General features: G+C 49.9%; 1 protein-coding gene across 2 annotated transcripts; it reads left to right on the top strand.

Moving 5' to 3' along the window:
* The first annotated feature begins 5,990 nt into the window (after window positions 1-5,990).
* TLCD3A (TLC domain containing 3A) lies at window positions 5,991-16,694 on the top strand. 2 transcript variants are annotated; one of them, XM_030924064.1, is made up of 5 exons: window positions 5,991-6,602; window positions 6,947-7,030; window positions 11,865-12,066; window positions 14,510-14,605; window positions 15,112-16,694. In XM_030924064.1, exons 1-5 carry the CDS (start codon window positions 6,481-6,483, stop codon window positions 15,379-15,381), a joined length of 774 nt encoding a protein of 257 aa, XP_030779924.1. In that variant the 5' UTR covers window positions 5,991-6,480; the 3' UTR covers window positions 15,382-16,694. The 2 variants fall into 2 exon arrangements, with proteins under 2 accessions (XP_030779924.1, XP_030779925.1); XM_030924065.1 differs by lacking the exons at window positions 11,865-12,066; window positions 15,112-16,694 and having other exon boundaries at window positions 14,510-14,567.
* Window positions 16,695-17,175: the final 481 nt, after the last annotated feature.

Genomic DNA, 17,175 nt, shown 5'->3' with positions numbered 1-17,175 from the left:
AAAAGAAACGTGTATGTGAAAGTAGTTTGAAAAATACAAAGCAATAGATAAAAGCAGCACTCCATCATCAGTTCCTTGTGTAAATTATAGTTTTTACTGACAGGAATCAGAGCAGTTTCCCCTGTAGCATGCAGCTGCAGTCGCTGTTTGTAGAAACCACATGTCTGGGGTGCGGCTGTGCTTCTTGGCCTCATAGTTTGCTCTTGCAAAGAATCTAAGATAAAACCAAGGAAGGTGCTGTCTGGAGTCTGGCTAAGGCCAGCCTAGGGAATCTGTAATCCAGTAGGTGCTTGTTGAGAAGTTTAACAGCAGGGAGCTACGCCTTGGGGATGCAGTACAAAGAACAAGAATCCCTTGCCTGTGCCGAGCACACAGTGTAACATTTTGAAAATGTGATCTCATTTAATTCTCGCAGCCATCCTGGAGGGTAGGGGGAGGAACCCCCATTTTACTGGGGAAGGAGGCAAAGTGTCTTCCCCGGGTCCCACAGCTTCTGGGTGGTGGAGCGTGGACTGGAACTCAGGTTCTCTGATCCCAACTCCAGCGCACAATGCCATGGCTGCCTCCCAGGCAGACAGCCCCTACCATCGGGGGCATGTGGTCTGCTAGAGAAACGCACACACACATATCAGTGCGGGGCTAAACTGATCAGGCAAAGTGAAGGAGAAATTAAGAGCAGGGTGATTGACTTCTTTCCAGCCACACTCCAAGTCCTAACAGCAAGTCACCTCATTCTTTGTACCGTATTTCTTCAGATGCGTGTGGCTTTTGTTGCCGCGTTTGTTGCTACCGGGAATGAAGTCCCGCAGAAGACTGCTGCTCTCCTCTTCGGACGGCTCCTTCCTTCCTTCCTTTCCACGTCTGATCTTTTCCTCGTGTTCCGTTGTTGTGCCAATCTTTGGATCTTCATCTCTATGTCTATCTTCCTGTATCGAAGAGTATACACTGGCGTTGTGTGTGTGTGTGGTGAGACAGGATCTCACTCTGTGGCCCAGGCTGGAGTATAGTGCTATGATTATGGCTCACTGCAGCCTCAACCTCCCGAGCTCAGTCTTCCCACTTAACCCTCCCAAGTAGCCGGGACTACAGCCATGCGCCACCACACCTGGCTAATTTGTGTATTTTTTTGTTTTGACACGTTGCCCAGGCTGGTGTCCAACTCCTGGGCTCAAGTGATCCTCCCGCCTCAGCCTCCTAAAGTGCTGGAATAATAGGCAGGAGCCACTGTGCCCACCCCGTGTGCTGTATCTTTCTATGTCTCTTCCTATTTCTTCATTTCTCCTTCTGTCCCTCCTGCTCTGTCTCTGCTTCAATGGTCCCTAATGCAGAAATGAAGTATGGTTCTAAACAAAATAACTTTTATTTCAGAAGAGATGTCCATTTTCTCTGTGAGGGTATTTATTTATTTATTTATCTGAGACAGGTTCTTGCTCTGTCGCCCAGACTGCAGTGCAGTGGCACAATCTGGGATCACGAAAACCTCCGCCTCCCAGACTCAAGCAATCCTCCCATCTCGGCCTCCTGCGTAACTGGGACTACAGTTACTGGTTACTGGGGTGGGTTCCACCCCATCCGGCTTTTTTTTTTTTTTTTTTTTTTTGGAGAGACAGGGTTTTGCCATGTTGTCCAGGCTGGTCTCCAACTCCTGAGCTCAAGTGCTCCTCCCGCCTTGGACGGATCCCAGGGTGCTGGGATTACCGCTGTGAGCCACTGTGCCCAGCCTGTGTTCGGATTTTTGAAGTGGATGAGTGGACAGAGACCCCTAAGTTCCCTTTGGGTTCTGGTACTCACTATGTGGAGGTATTTCACGTGTGATCTCTCTTCTTTTTCATGTCCATGATTTTCCGAGATAGGAGGAAAAGGTCCTTGATCAAGGGTAGTTGCCCATACATCACATATCTTAATGGCATTCACTTCAGAACTCGCAAAGTATTTTACAAGTAAATAAGGTATTTTCCAAGTAAATACGGTATTTTCCATTTAAGGCGGAAGAAACCAAGAAGCAGATACGGAGAGAGTCCCTGTGTCCTATTCCCTAATGATAGCGAGTGGAGTCCAGAGGAATGGGGGAGAGGAGACGGAAAGGCAGGCCCACATGCTTTCGAGACGGAAAAAATCCCCCCGTAGCCCTTCAGAATGGGGAGCTTTATCAATTCTCTGTTCAAGAGGGTGACAGTCTAAATTTGCTAAGTGAGTTTTATGTTGCCATTAAGTAGCCCAAACTTCACTCTGGAAACCCACACAAGCAGCGGAATGAGAAACGCGTAAAACCCCAGGGCCACAGCATGGAGCAGTGGAAACCACCCTGGAACACGAATCCAGCCCCAGGTTCTAACCTGAGCCTGTCACTTCACAGGTTGGTGAGTCAGCGGTCCATCCTGCACGTCACTTTCTTCACGGGTAACATGAAAATAAGTTTAGCCAACCTCACTGGGTTATTTTGAGACCCAGGTGAGATAATACACGTGAAAGTGCTTTGAACATTTGTAAAGTTACATATAAACATAGAACAGTGTTCATGGCCGCATCAGAGCCCATAAATTCACCATACACATTTATATTTATGAGTAAATAATTAGGAACCGTATTCATCAGAAACTACATTGTGAGAAATTATTATTCCCTCCTCGCTTATCAGGTTCGAAGGCAGTATAGTCATTCGGCACATGGAACTAAAGGCAGAAACTACCAAGTTCAAATCCCAGCTCGCCACCAGCAGTGTGACCTGGGGCAATTTTTAAATTGCTCTGGTCTGAGTCTCATTTTGCTGATACACACACACACACACACACATGCACACAGAATAACATTTGTTGTGAGGATTTAATGAGACAAGGTATACAGAACGTCTGATACAGGACCTAGAAACAGTAAGTACTCAACAGGCATGAGGTTCACAAAGTATGAAACACCTACTGCACCCTCAGAATGTGCCAGCCTCACTGGGGGTACAAAATGGAAAGACACAGTCCTTTTTTCTAGGACCCGACAGTCTGGTGCAGAAACATCCCAATGAGGAAACAACAGGCCCGTGACCCAAACGCAAAGGCAGACCTGGAAACCTCCTGAGAGAAGGAAACAGCTGATTCCAGACTTTTGAAGGATGAGCAGAAGTTTGTGTAAAAACCAGACTTGTGGTTTGCGTTTGGCTTTATCATTTGCCCGCAGGGGTTTGATCGCTGGAAAAGCTAAGGTTCACGTTGATGCTTCTTAGCTTTATGGTGATTCAGCGTAAACATTCTGGTGACTTCACTGAGCATAGTGTTGAAACTGATTTTACTTGCCATTTTCTTTTTTTTTTTTTTTGGAAATGGAGTCTCGCTCTGTCACCCAGGCTGGAGTGCAGTGGCACGGTCTCGGCTCACTGCCACCTTTGCCTCCCGGGTTCAGTGATTCTCCTGCCTCAGCCTCCCGAGTAGCTGGGGTTACAGGTGCGTGCCACCACACCCGGCTAATTTTCTGTATTTTAGTAGAGATGGGGTTTCACTGTGTTAGCCAGGACGGTCTCGATCTCCTGACCTCGTGATCCGACTGCCTTGGCCTCCCAAAGTGCTGGATTACAGGCGTGAGCCACCGAGCCCGGCCTTTACTTGCTATTTTCTATATACGAAACACATGTCGTTTTGTTTTCAATTCATAAAGACGCCTTACAAGCTGTACAAACAACTTCTTGTGTAGGGGGAGACTGGTTCCCACCACTTCAAAGTGTGAGCATACTCAGTGCCAAGTTGCTGCTCCCTTTAAGGAGGGAAGGCAGAGAGGACTTGCAACCACCTGTCACTCTCTGGAAACGCTGGCGCTGGAGGTCACTGTGATAAATGCTTAAGAAAGAGACAGTGGACTTCATAGGGTCGTTTTCCTGGAGAGAATGGAGTTCACAGGTAGCTGGTTTTGTCCACAAGCAAATGTGAAAATATGGAGAGCGTTGCATTTGTCAGATACCTTGGGACCAAACTGAAGTGGCTTTTCTCCTTTCTCTGAGTATGTTAGCAGTGAATCTGGGAGTTAGAGATGCTGCCCCAAGTGGATGAAGTTTGAGGCTTTTCTTGAGGCTGTCTGCCACCTTCCTGTTGGCTAAGTCCCTTTTCTTAACCACATATAGGAAGATGTTAGAGGCTACATTCATTCCAAAAAGTCACAACCTAATAACCGATACTACCACTAAAGGAAAACTGTCTTTTAAAACTGGGAAACATCGGCCGGGCGCGGTGGCTCAAGCCTGTAATCCCAGCACTTTGGGAGGCCGAGATGGGCGGACCACGAGGTCAGGAGATCAAGACCATCCTGGCTAACACGGTGAAACCCCGTATCTACTAAAAACACAAAAAATTAGCCGGGCGTGGTGGCGGGCGCCTGTAGTCCCAGCTACTCGGAGGCTGAGGAGGGAGAATGGCATGAACCCGGGAGGCGGAGCTTGCAGTGAGCCGAGATCGCGCCACTGCACTCCAGCCTGGGCGACACAGTGAGACTGTCTCAAAAAAAAAAAAAAAAAAAAAAAAAAAAAAAAAAAAAAACTGGGAAACATCTTCAGATTCCATAACGAATGAACCCAAATTGAAAAAAGCAAGTGCGCACTCTACACCAGTTCCTGCCTCACTAACTGCTATGTTAAGAGTAATTTAACTGGCATCTAACAGAAATCATCTGCCACTTTGTAAAAGTCCTAGACTCGTAAGAATCTAGAGCTCTAAAGAGCTAGTAATCCAGCCTCCCTGTCATTTCACAGACCAGCAAATCGTGGCCCAGAGAGCCGAGCCCAGCTGTTCCGAAGTCCTCGTATGGGATTTTGGTCAGCATTTTGCATGACGGTGATCTGAGGAGACCCGTCACACCTTTTCATTTGTAGTAACATAAATGAACTGTATTTCCCACCCCCTACATTTGTTAGCTGAGGAAGATACAGACCAAAGCAAAATAAAGCTGGAAGTTCCTAAAGGAGAGAAGCCAATGATACTGAAATGACTGTCCTCATCCATGTGATTGGTGCTTGGCACGAATGAAATATATCACAATTCATTCAAGTTTAGACGCCTGTCTCGACAACTTATTTTTATTTTTTTATTTTTATTTTTATTTTATTTTTTTTTTTTGAGACGGAGTCTCGCTCTCGCCCGGGCTGGAGTGCAGTGTCCGGATCTCAGCTCACTGCAAGCTCTCCCTCCCGGGTTTACGCCATTCTCCTGCCTCAGCCTCCGGAGTAGCTGGGAATACAGGCGCCCGCCACCTCGCCCGGCTAGTTTTTTGTATTTTTCAGTAGAGACGGGGTTTCACCGTGTTAGCCAGGATGGTCTCGATCTCCTGACCTCGTGATCCGCCCGTCTCGGCCTCCCAAAGTGCTGGGATTACAGGCTTGAGCCACCGCACCCGGCCACTTATTTTTATTTTTTTGAGACAGAGTCCTGCTCTGTCGCCCAGGCTGGAGTGCAGTGGCCTGATCTCGGCTCACTGCAAGCTCCGCCTCCCGGGTTCAAGCGATTCTCCCGCCTCGGCCTCCTGCATAGCTGGGACTACAGACGCCCGCCACCATGCCCGGCTAATTTTGTACTTTTAGTAGAGACGGGGTTTCACCAGGTTGGTCAGGCTGGTCTCGAACTCCTGACGTCAAGTTATCCGCCCGCCTCGGCCTCTTCAAGTGCTGGGGTTACAGGCGTGAGCCACCGCGCCCGGCCCCGATCCTTTTAAATAATGACACGTTGAGAACAACAGCACAGCCACTGAGTCTCTGGATGGTGACTCCGGATAGATCCACAGCCGTGAGGCAGTAGAAACCGGCAGCCTCCGCAGGCCGCCTCCTGGTGCAGGTGGAGAGGGGGCTGCAGGAGGCCCTGGACCTCAGGCTTTCTGAAACCCCCCGGAGCAGCTGCGGCCGCTGCAGAGCCTGGGAAAGGAATCGTGGCGGGACGGGAAGAGGCCACATCCTGAAGACTCCCACCGAGAAGCACCAGGGCTTGGCGGACGAGGCCGTCTGCCTCCTCCCTCCTTTCCCGCAGGGCTCGCCCCACCCCGGCGGGGGCTCCTACCTGGCTTCCTCGACCGCGCGCCCACCCCGCCCCTCCGCCCGGGGCCGGCGAGAAGAGCAGGTCGGGGAGGGGCGCGTCGGGTGACGGAACAGAAGCCGGGGAGCCGCGGCCCTTCCCGCCTCCGCCTCGGCCCCGCGGCCGCTCGGGAGGGAGCGGAGGACTCGGAACTCGCGCGCGCCGCGGCCCGGGCCGGAGCCTCCGCCTCGGTCCCGCCCCCGCCTCCGCCCGCCGGGGACGCCGGGGAACCCTCGGGACCCAGGGACAGCGAGAGACCCCGCCCCGCCCTATCGCGGCCGCCAGGCCTGGTCACGCGCAGAGCCGCGCCGCGGGATCGGGGCCAGCGCCGGGCGGAGGCGGGACGGGGACGGGGCGGAAGGTAGAAACCGCGCGGCCGGGCAGGGGCGCGCCGAGCCGAACCCAGCCACGCGGCGCCAGCGAGGCGGCCGGACCCGCAGCCCCGATGCTGCCGACGCTGGCCTCGGGCGCGCTCTTCTTCCCGGGGCTCTTCGCGCTCTGCACCTGGGCGCTGCGCTGCTCCCGGCCCGGATGGAGCCGCACCGACTGCGTGATGATCAGCACCAGGTACCGGCGCCGCCGAGACGCCCCCGAGGCCCGGGCCGCTGCCCACCCCGCCCCACCCGGCTGCGGGGCCCAGGGCGGAAAAGGGGGGCGGCAGGAAGCCGGGGGGGGGGGCTGCTCCCTCCGGGGCGCGGTGGCCCGAGCATTCCGAATCCCCTCCGCGTCCCCCGCTGGCGGGAGCGGGGCCGGGGGGCCGGGGCGGGCGGGAGTGGCCGGTGAGTCTCCGGAGCCCGCTCCCCACGTCTGCCGGCGGCGGGGGAGAGTCAGGCCGAAGGGCTGGGCTGGGCTCTCTGCGGTCCTCGGAGCGGACTGAGCGCGCGCGCTGTTTTCCTCTCCGCCCGCGCTAGGCTGGTTTCCTCGGTGCACGCCGTGCTGGCCACCGGCTCGGGGATCGTCATCATTCGCTCCTGCGACGACGTGATCACCGGCAGGTAAGAGCCGGGCCAGGGGCTTGTTGCAAATGTCACCTTTCAGTGGCTCTTTCTCACACACGCGCTGGGATAGCTGACTAAAGGTAAAAGCGGGCTGCACAATGGGCTCCTTCTTCCTCTCCGGAGCTTTCGAGCACCCCCAGCTTAGGAGAAAGTCCACGGAAATGAGAGAGGACGACAGAGGCGGAGTCCGATTTCAGGTGGTGTGAGCGGACAGTGTGGGCCAGGGATCCAGGTCTTTCACGAAAGAGAGAAGCGTTGAAGCATTTGCGACTTGGGAGTATAGCTTCTGATTCTTGTAGCTGGTTTCACTGGGTTCCCACTCTGAAGCATCATTGGCCTAATACACCTCCAGTGTGGTTAGCAGAGCCCCCCCATGGAAAGGAACAAACCCACCTCCCCTTTCCACGCAAACGCCGCTCTTGTTTGTCCTGCAGATTTGCTAAAGGGTATGGAGAGGTTCCCAGCGCTTAGAACACGGGTATGTCTGTTAGAGCTCAGTCCACAGGCAGGTCAGGAAATGTGCACCTATTTGCAGTTCCAGTGAAACAAATCATAAATTAAGACCAGAATAGCCTGCTTTGTACAATATTTAGACCTGGGCAATGGTGGTGCTTTTATTTTTTTATGTTATTTCTTTTTTCCCCGATCGGTCTTGCTAGAATCACACTCACTTTCTCCCAAGTTAAAGGACCACAGTTGGACGTGCAGGAAAGTTGAACTGCCTTTCCAGGCCCTGCTCTCCTGTGGGCTTTGCCAAGTCCTGCTTCTCATCTGCTGAGACTGGACTGCGAGGGGCCTGGGCAGGCCGTCTGTCCCATTCTAGCCTGCAGTCTTACTTGGGATCAATCCTGCTGTCATGATTTTTGTGCTTTTCTTCTGCGTTTTTTTTTTTTTTTTTTTTTTTTTTTTTTTTGATACGGAGTCTTACTCTTGTCACCCAGGCTGCAGTGCAGTGGTGCAATCTGGGCTCACTGCAAGCTCCGCCTCCCAGGTTCACCCCATTCTCCTGCCTCAGCCTCCTGAGTAGCTGGGACTACAGGCACCCGCCACCACACCCGGCTAATTTTTTTGTATTTTTAGTACAGACGGGTTTTCACCGTGTTAGCCAGGATGGTCTCAATCTCCTGACCTCGTGATCCGCCCGTCTCGGCCTCCCAAAGTGCTGGGATTACAGGCTTGAGCCACCGCGCCCGGCCTCTTCTGCCTTTTTAAAAACAAAACTGGCTATTGGTGATGAATAGTAGATGCTAAGAGAAGATAGACCAAGTGAGGTTGATTGTAGACACCAGAGGTTAATATTTGAGTGGCTGGGTTCAATTTTTTCTTTTTTTTAAAGACAGGGTCTCACTATGTTGCCCAGGCTGGTCTTGAACTCCTGGGCTCAAGTCATTTTTCTGCCTCACCCTTACAAAGTGCTGGCATTACAGGTGTGAGCCACCACACCCAGCACATTTTTACTTTATTTTTTTCCCGTGGAGACAGGGTCTCTGTCGCCCAGGCTGAGGTGCAGTGGCATGATCATAGCTGACCATAGTCTTGAACTCCTGGGTTCAAGCCACCCTTCTTCCTTAGCCTCCCAAGCTTGGACTACGGGTACACACTACTATGCCTGGCTTTTTTTTTTTTTTTTTGGTAGAGACAGGGGTCTCCCTATGTTGCCCAGGCTGGTCTTGAACTCCTGGCCTCCAACGATCCTCCTGCCTGGGCCTCCCAAAGTGTTGGGATTACAGGCGTGAGCCCACTGCACCCGGCCAGAAAAGGCCTTTCAGGGTTCATATACTATACACTTAAGTATTTTTCTATTATGTGCCTTCTCATTTTATGTCTTCATACAGAATGTGATTAGATAGGAGTTATCATCTATAAATTCCCCCAAATTATAGGCAGAATGTGGTATGGGGCCAAGGATTTGGTCAGATTCTTAAAGGCGTTCAGACCCCCTAAAATGGCTAGGTCACAGCTCCAGGCAGTGTTCTCAATTTAAGTACTTAATTCAGATAGTACTTTGTTTTTAGATGGGGTCTCGCTGTGTCACCCAGGCTGGTCTGGAACGCCTGGGCTCAAGCCCTTCTCCCACTTAGGCCTCCCAAAGTGCAGGAATCATAGGTATAAGCCACCATGCCCAGCCTGTATAGTACCTTTTAACATTTAAAAGGACTCCCCTTCTCCCGCTTTTTTTTTTTTTTTAATCGAGATGGAGTCTCTGTCACTCAGGCTGGAGTGCAGGGGCACGACCTTGGCTCACTGCAAACTCCACCTCCCAAGTTCAAGTGATTCTCCTGCCTCAGCCTGCTGAGTAGTTAGGATTACAGGCATGTGCCACCATGTCTGGTTAATTTTTGTATATTTAGTAAAGCCATGTTGGCCAGGCTGGTCTCGAACTCCTGATCTCAGATGATCCGCCCGCCTCGGCCTCCCAAAATGCTGGGATTACTGGCATAAGCCACGGTGCCTGGCCGACTTTCCCACATTTAATTATGTAATCTTCACTGCAACTTTGACAGGTAAGTAAGACAAGGATTATCATCTTCATTTTACAAAGAAAGTTAAATCACAGGCTGGTGGTGGTGAAGATTATAATCTCTTGCTCATAAATCTTCAGAGGAGTCTACCCATGAGTCACAATTCCAGATCTCGTATCTGAATTGGTGAAAATATGAAAACCTTAGGTTCCCTTCAAGGGGAGAGGCCGGTTATATTTCAGCTAAAATTTTAGTGGCTGTTTGTAGGTATTTTACTTCAAACAGCTTCAAGAAAGCACCTGAGACCATAGATGGGCACTGGAATGAGTACTGCATCTTTTTATCACATGGAACCTGGCTAGGTCAGGTGTGGTGGTTCACGCCTGTAATCCCAACAATTTGGGAGGCTGAGGTGGGTGGATCACTTGAGGTCAGGAGCTTGAGACCAGCCCAGCCAACATGGTGAAACCCCCATCTCTACTTAAAAATAAAAAAAAAAAAAAAGAAAACAGCCGGACGTGGTGGCAGGTGCCTGTAATCCCAACTACTCGTTTGAACCCGCAAGTCGGAGGTTGCAGTGAGCTGAAATTGCGCCACTACATCCAGCCTGGGCGACAGAGCGAGATTTTGTCTCAAAAAAACAAACAAAAAAGGAGGCTGGCTAATGAATTCACCTACAAGTGTTATACTTGCCATTACTTGCTTGCCTGATTTGTTTATGCATTATTTACGCCGTGGTAAGTGCAGAGTTGCTCGAGCAGAAATTCAGATGGCGCCTCTGTGGACTGTATTTCCAGTGTTGCAGTTCGGTGGACAGGCTCCGTCCGAAATCAGAGACAAAGTTAATAAAGATTTGAGGGCCCTTGGCTTACAATTTAGTAGCTTGAGAACCATACAACTAAATGATCTTCTACCTAACCCGTGGATATCCATCAAACATTCGCTGACCAAGTGAATGGAGTCCTTGGATAGTACGTGATTTCGTTTAGATGTTTCTTCACAGAAAACATCTGTGGAATGCTTCTTTATCATTGGGAACCACATGGTATGAATTGCTAAGACTTCCCTTCTAATCTGCTCTAGGACAGTGATCAACTATTACTTCCATTCAGCAAATATTGATTCAGCCCCTTTGGACAAGTAAATGGGAAAACTGTCTTTTGACCTAGCCTCTCTCCTGGTCCCTAACTGCCGTAATGTGGCCCTTGAGCTCCAGGCTCATTTCCAGACCTGCTTTGTTTTGTTTTGTTTTGTTTTTTGAGACAGCGTCTCACTCTGTTACCCAGGCTGGAGTGCAGTGGTGCGATCTCAGCTCACTGCAACCTCTGCCTCCCAGGTTCAAGCGATTTTCCTGCCTCAGCCTCCTGAGTAGCTGGTATTACAGGTGTGTGTCACCACACCCGGCTAATTTTTGTATTTTTAGTAGAGACGGGGTTTCACCAGGTTGGTCAGGTGAGTCTTGAACTGCTGAGCTCGTGATCCACCCGCCTCAGCCTCCCAAAGTGCTGGGATTACAGGTGTGAGCCACTGCGCCCGGCCAGCTCTAGAATTGTAAAGAAAATGGCCAGGGTTGCCTCCCAGAAACTCCGTAGAGTGGGGTTGCATGCAGACGCAAAACTCACAGGTTCCAGGATTTAAGTCAGTAAACCCCCAACTGTTGAGCAACTGAGGAATTAAACCAGAAATATTGGATTTGTGATTTGGGACACTTTCCAAATCAGCTTCTTGCGGGGGCTGTTGAATTATCTGTATATCTATCTATATCAAAATCAGTGGGTTTTTTTGTTTTTTTTTTTTTTTTTTTTTGAGACGGAGTCTCGCTTTGTCGCCCAGGCTGGAGTGCAGTGGCCGGATCTTGGCTCACTGCAAGCTCCACCTCCTGGGTTTACGCCATTCTCCTGCCTCAGCCTCCCCAGTAGCTGGGACTACAGGCGCCCGCCACCTCGCCCGGCTAGTTTTTTTGCACTTTTTAGTAGAGACGGGGTTTCACTGTGTTAGCCAGGATGGTCTCGATCTCCTGACCTCGTGATCCGCCCGTCTCGACCTCCCAAAGTGCTGGGATTACAGGCTTGAGCCACTGCGCCTGGCCCAAAATCAGTTTTATCACAAAATGCCAGAACATGTACACGTAGTGACAGCAAGCTGCTTAAACAGGCGGGCTGAGTGAATGCCTGCTTTTTGCCTTTGACACTCATGAATCAGCCCTGAAATGGAGAGAAAGTGGTCTGCTCTCCCTACTTATCAGTTTCAACATCTTCATTGTCAAGTATTTGGAGTAATAATAGCTGATGAAGCACCAAGCTTGGCTGTGAGCCTTGGTAATGGATATCCACAATGATTTCACGGGCCATTCATATGCTTTCTTTCAGGCACTGGCTTGCCCGGGAGTATGTGTGGTTTCTGATTCCATACATGATCTATGACTCATACGCCATGTACCTCTGTGATTGGTGCCGAACCAGAGACCAGAACCGTGGGCCCTCCCTCACGCTTCGAAGCTTCCTAAGTCGAAACCGCCTCATGATCACACATCATGCGGTCATTCTCTTCGTCCTTGTGCCAGTCGCACAGGTATGGCCTTCCAGGACAGCAGACCAGCAGCTGGGTTGAGCTGGATGTCTTTATTTTTTTATTTATTTTTGAGACGGAGTCTCACTCTGTTGCCCAGGCTGGAGTGCAGTGGCACTGTCTCGGCTCATTGCAACCTCCACTTCCCAGGTTCAAGTGATTCTCCTGCCTCAGCCTCCTGAGTAGCTGAGTAGCTGGGATTACAGGTGCCCACCACCATGCCCGGCTTTTTGTATTTTTAGTAGAGATGGGGTTTTGCCATATTGGCCAGGCTGGTTTCAAAGTCCTAACTTCAAATGATCCACTCTCCTCAGCCTCCCAAAGTTCTGGTATTACAGGCATGAGCCACCACGCCCGGCCTGAGCTGGACGTCTTGACCATTACTTATGAGTCGGGATTGCCCCTCTTTTCTTTCCCACTCGTAGGCACCCATTCTCCTTGTGCCTGCTGCTTCAGCAGCCACCTCCCCCAGGTGAACAGTGGAGGAACACCATTACGTGTGAAACGCTCGTGATCCTCCTCACCAATATCAACATCAACATCCTTTTTGTTTTTCTTTTTTGAGACAGGGTTTCACTGTCACCCAGGGTGGGGTGCAGTTGTGTGATCACAGCTCACTATAGCCTCAAACTACTGGCCTCTAGTGATCCTCCTACCTCTGCTTCCCAGGTGGCTGGGAACACAGGCACACGCCACCACGTCCAGCTGATTCCTGTAATTTCTGTAGGGGTTTCTCCATGTTGCCCAGGCTGGTCTCACACTCTTGGACTCAATTGATCCTCCTGCCTCGGCCTCCCAAAGTGCTGGGATGACAGGCGTGAGCCACTGCGCCCGGCCCCAGCATTCTTTTTAACAAACCCCCAGCCCTCTGTGATGCCCTCCTGTTTGTCAGAGGTTCTATCCTTAGTTCAATACAAGATAAAAATGACATAAAATACAAATATAATACAAAGCAACACAACAGTGCCAGAGAGCACTGTGTGGATTATTCTGATGTCACAAAACACAGATTCTCAAAGCAAATATGCTACTAATTTCTCCCCAGATCCATTTCCCCATAGAAGCCCACCCAACAAGGAAAAGCAATGGGAAAGCTGAGGGGAAAGGCATGCGTTTTATTTATTTTTATTATTTATTCATTTATTTATCTATTCATTTATTGAGATGGCATTTTGCTCTTGTTGCCCAGGCTGGAGTGCAATGGCGCAATCTTGGCTTACTGCAACCTCTGCCTCCCGGGTTCAAGTGATTCTCCCGCCTCGGCCTTACAATTAGCTGGGTTTACAGGTGCACGCCACCATGCCTGGCTAATTTTTTTTATTTTTAGTAGAGACGGTTTCACCATGTTGGTGAGGCTGGTTTCGAACTCCTGACCTCAAGTGATCCACCTGCCTCAGCCTCCCAAAGTGGCTGGGATTACAGGTGTGAGCAACTACTCCTGGCTGGCATGTTTTATTATTTATTATTTTTTAAATAAAGAGATGGGGTCTCCTTATGATGCCCGGGCCGATCTGGAACTCCTGGGCTCAAGGGATCCTCCCATCTCGGTCTCCCAAAGTGCTGGGATCATAGGCATGAGCCACTGCGCCCTGCCAGGCATGTGATTTAAAAGTTCATAGCCTGCTAAATATTACAAACTATTAGAAACTATTAGCTGTATATGAAGAAACGGGGGTTCTAAGAGTATTCTTACATCACTCAGTGGTACTAAGTGGCAGAACTGATATTTTACTATGTTTATTGCTTTCTTGAAAAAGGAGGCTGGGCGAGGTGGCTCACGCCTGTAATCCCAGTCAGAAGTTTGAGACCAGCCTGGCCAACATGGTGAAACCCCATCTCTACTAAAAATACAAAAATTAGCTGGGCATGATGATGTGCATCTGTAGTTCCAAGTACTCAGGAGGCTGAGGTGGGAGAATCATTTGAACCCAGGAGGCAGAGGTTGCAGTGAGCTGAGATCGCACCATTGCACTCCAGCCTGGGCAACAAGAGCAAAACTCTGTCTCTAAATAAATCAATAAATAGAAAGAGTTAACGTGCACTAAATTCTTCAAGAAGTCTGTGGGCCCTACCATCAAGGAACCAGAACATCTAGGGTGCTTTCAGACCCTAACATCTAGCCCGGGACCTGGCACATTTTGTTGAACCGAACAGGCTACGTCTTGGCATGACTCAGTTCAATACACAAAAGTAGGCTGCAGCGTTCCTTCCGGCTGTCATCAAAATTCAGAGCTTGGTGCGTGATGCCATCATCCTGTCTTGAATTTGCCTCTGGATCCTAGGGCTTGGACCATCAAAGTGCTGTTGCACGGAAGCAGCGGGACAGTAACTGGGTCTGCCCTTGCCCAACTTCACAGTTACCCTTTTCAATAGCCCCCGCTGGAATTTTCCTTCTGGTGGCTTCTTAACCTCCACTTACTTCCCCTTTTCGTTTTGTCATCTGCAGAGCCTTCGGGGAGACCTCGGGGATTTCTTTGTCGGCTGCATCTTCATGGCAGAACTGAGCACTCCATTTGTGTCACTGGGCAGGGTTCTGATTCAGGCATGTATGAATGAAATGGCAGGAGTGTGGGAGGGAGTGGATTCTGCTTTTCCTTCAGAGATGGTGGGTGTGGAGAAATCCCTAATGCCAGGAAGAGTGGGATGGGAGATCCTTCAACAGCCTTACAGGTCGGCTGGTCATCTCAGCCAATGGGGATGAAATTGTAGGTTTGATCTAAGTTTGATACAGTTCATTCTATCTTTTTCCTGGTCACATACTTCAATCCATGGTTTCTATACTCCTGGAATATAGCTGGGTGGCCTGGGTCAAATTCAACATCACTATTGGAGAAAATGAGGTTATCTGTACATATCAACATGATAGTGTTCAAGAATGTCTTCTCCAAGTGTCAGAAAACTAGACAAACGTCTGGGCGCCAGGGAGTCTGACGGCCGAGGTCTTGATGAGCACCTGCATGGCTTTCACTGTGTTGGGACTTGGGCCAGTCGCTCCCTGATGCCCAGCTTCTTAGGGACCTTACCTTTTTCCTTCCTCTCCTTTTGCAGCTAAAGCAGCAGCACACCCTTCTGTACAAGGTGAATGGAATCCTCACACTGGCCACCTTCTTTTGCTGTCGGATCCTTCTCTTCCCCTTCATGTACTGGTCCTATGGCCGCCAGCAGGGACTAAGCCTGCTCCAAGTACCCTTCAGCATCCCCTTCTACTGCAACATAGCCAATGCCTTCCTCGTAGCTCCTCAGCTCTACTGGTTCTGTCTGCTGTGCAGGAAGGCAGTCCGGCTCTTTGACACTCCCCAAGCCAAAAAGGATGGCTAAATGCTCCTGGGAGTCAGGCGCAGCCTCACACCAGCTGCCTCCTCCACTCAGCATTCCATGGACTGAATTGTGCCCTGGGTGGCCTCAGACTTTTGGGTATTGATAAGCAGATGGATTTGAGTTTTTCTAAAGAATATTCGTATTACCTCCTTCTTCTAACTTGCCCTATTTGCAAAAGCACTTTTATAGTAACAACTATTGGGTCCTGTCAGACCTCCACGGACAGCAAAGTGTTTTTAATGCAAGCCCAAAGATCCTTTGGGTCTTATCTCAAGAGTTCTGGGAGGTGGAAGCATGGGGTGTGATCGGTGGACCAGGGTGATAAGTGTCTGCGCATCTGCCTGTCCCTATATCGGCAGCTACCTACCTTTCCAACCACTCAGGGCAGTACCCACGGCACTGGACCCACAGAAGCAAGGGATGACTTGGTTCTTGGAAGTAATGTCTTCTTGTGACATTGGCCTGGGACAATCACTGTGGGTAGGTAGTTTTTGTTCGTTTACTAGATAACCCATTGCTTCTTTGCGTCATCCTGTCATCCATGGGTCAGAGTTGAATTCTTATGTCTACTGACTTCCAATCAGAAGTCTCACTGGTGGGGCTGGGGGTGGGGGCAGGCAGGAGGCAAGGATGGGAACCTGAGTAGGTAGTGTGGCCAAGAGGCCAGCACAACCTTTGCAGGCTGACTTGTTAAGTCTGACAGTGTCAAACTTGTGAGCTTACTGCTGTCAGTCACAGATACTATTCTTTTTAACACACCCCTTCATGCCCAGTTTTCCCCATATCCATATGCAGAGTACGTGCTCATAAAAACTACAGCGACAACATGAAATGAAGGCTTTGGTAGATGTTTACTGGGTAACCCCACTCTATGACACTGTCCTTTTCATGTGATGTGGAAACCAACTTCTGTACTCCAAACCACAAACTGTGTCATCCAGACTGCAGAGTACTGGAGTACTCATCCTCCTGATATGCCAGAGCTTGTGGTCCAAGGCCCATTCCTGTGTGAGTGTCCTGCCATTTAGCCACAGAAGGCTCCAGAGCGAGGGGGCAGCCAGCCTGGCCAGAGGCTGTCCTGTGGACCGACACCTGCGCCCCCTTCTGCAAGCAGGATTTTCTGGTGCCAACACTCATCATTCCCTATCAACTAGGATGTGTTTGAGACTGTGCTACCATGTGTTCTCAAGTGGTAGTTTAAAAAGTGGATTTTTAAAGTGCCTTTTAATTAATTGTGAACGTCTAAAGGACTGAATGATGTCTCATTTTGACTGTTTAGTCTTTAATTGATACCATTTAAAGAACAAAATGCTTATTTTTTAATTGTCTTTTTCTGTTTTTTAAACTATCAGTGTATCTTTAAAAGTCACCCTTATGGTGATTAAATTGCACTAACATTCCCAACTTATTCTCATTTGTGAAATACATCGATATCAGTTTCCTGTAAGAATCATCCTGTGACCCAACCTGACCGGCTGCTGTGTGCTGTAGCTCCACGTCTATGTCCATGTAACTAGCAGAAGGGTGTGTTGTGAATGCTGTCAGCCTCCAGAAAGGTCTAGCTCACACCTTACTCAAACCTATTTGTGTGGTTCATGGTCCCAATAATACACTGAAGGTTCCCAGAGTTCAAGCATATAGTGGTCACATGTAACTTGAGACCCTTTCTTCCTAAGTGAATCTTACTAGGAATTGGGAGAGTGGAAGCCCAATTATTGGTCAAAGAGCCAAGCCTACTTTACCTGAGGAGAGAACCTGAGTAATGCCCCACTGGGAAGGAGGGTGTGGATGTGG

Source organism: Rhinopithecus roxellana, chromosome 19 (genome assembly GCF_007565055.1).
Source record: "Rhinopithecus roxellana isolate Shanxi Qingling chromosome 19, ASM756505v1, whole genome shotgun sequence".
NCBI lineage: Eukaryota > Metazoa > Chordata > Mammalia > Primates > Cercopithecidae > Rhinopithecus > Rhinopithecus roxellana.
Note: the sequence above shows the minus strand (reverse complement) of the source record. Positions and strands in the feature narration are given on the sequence as shown.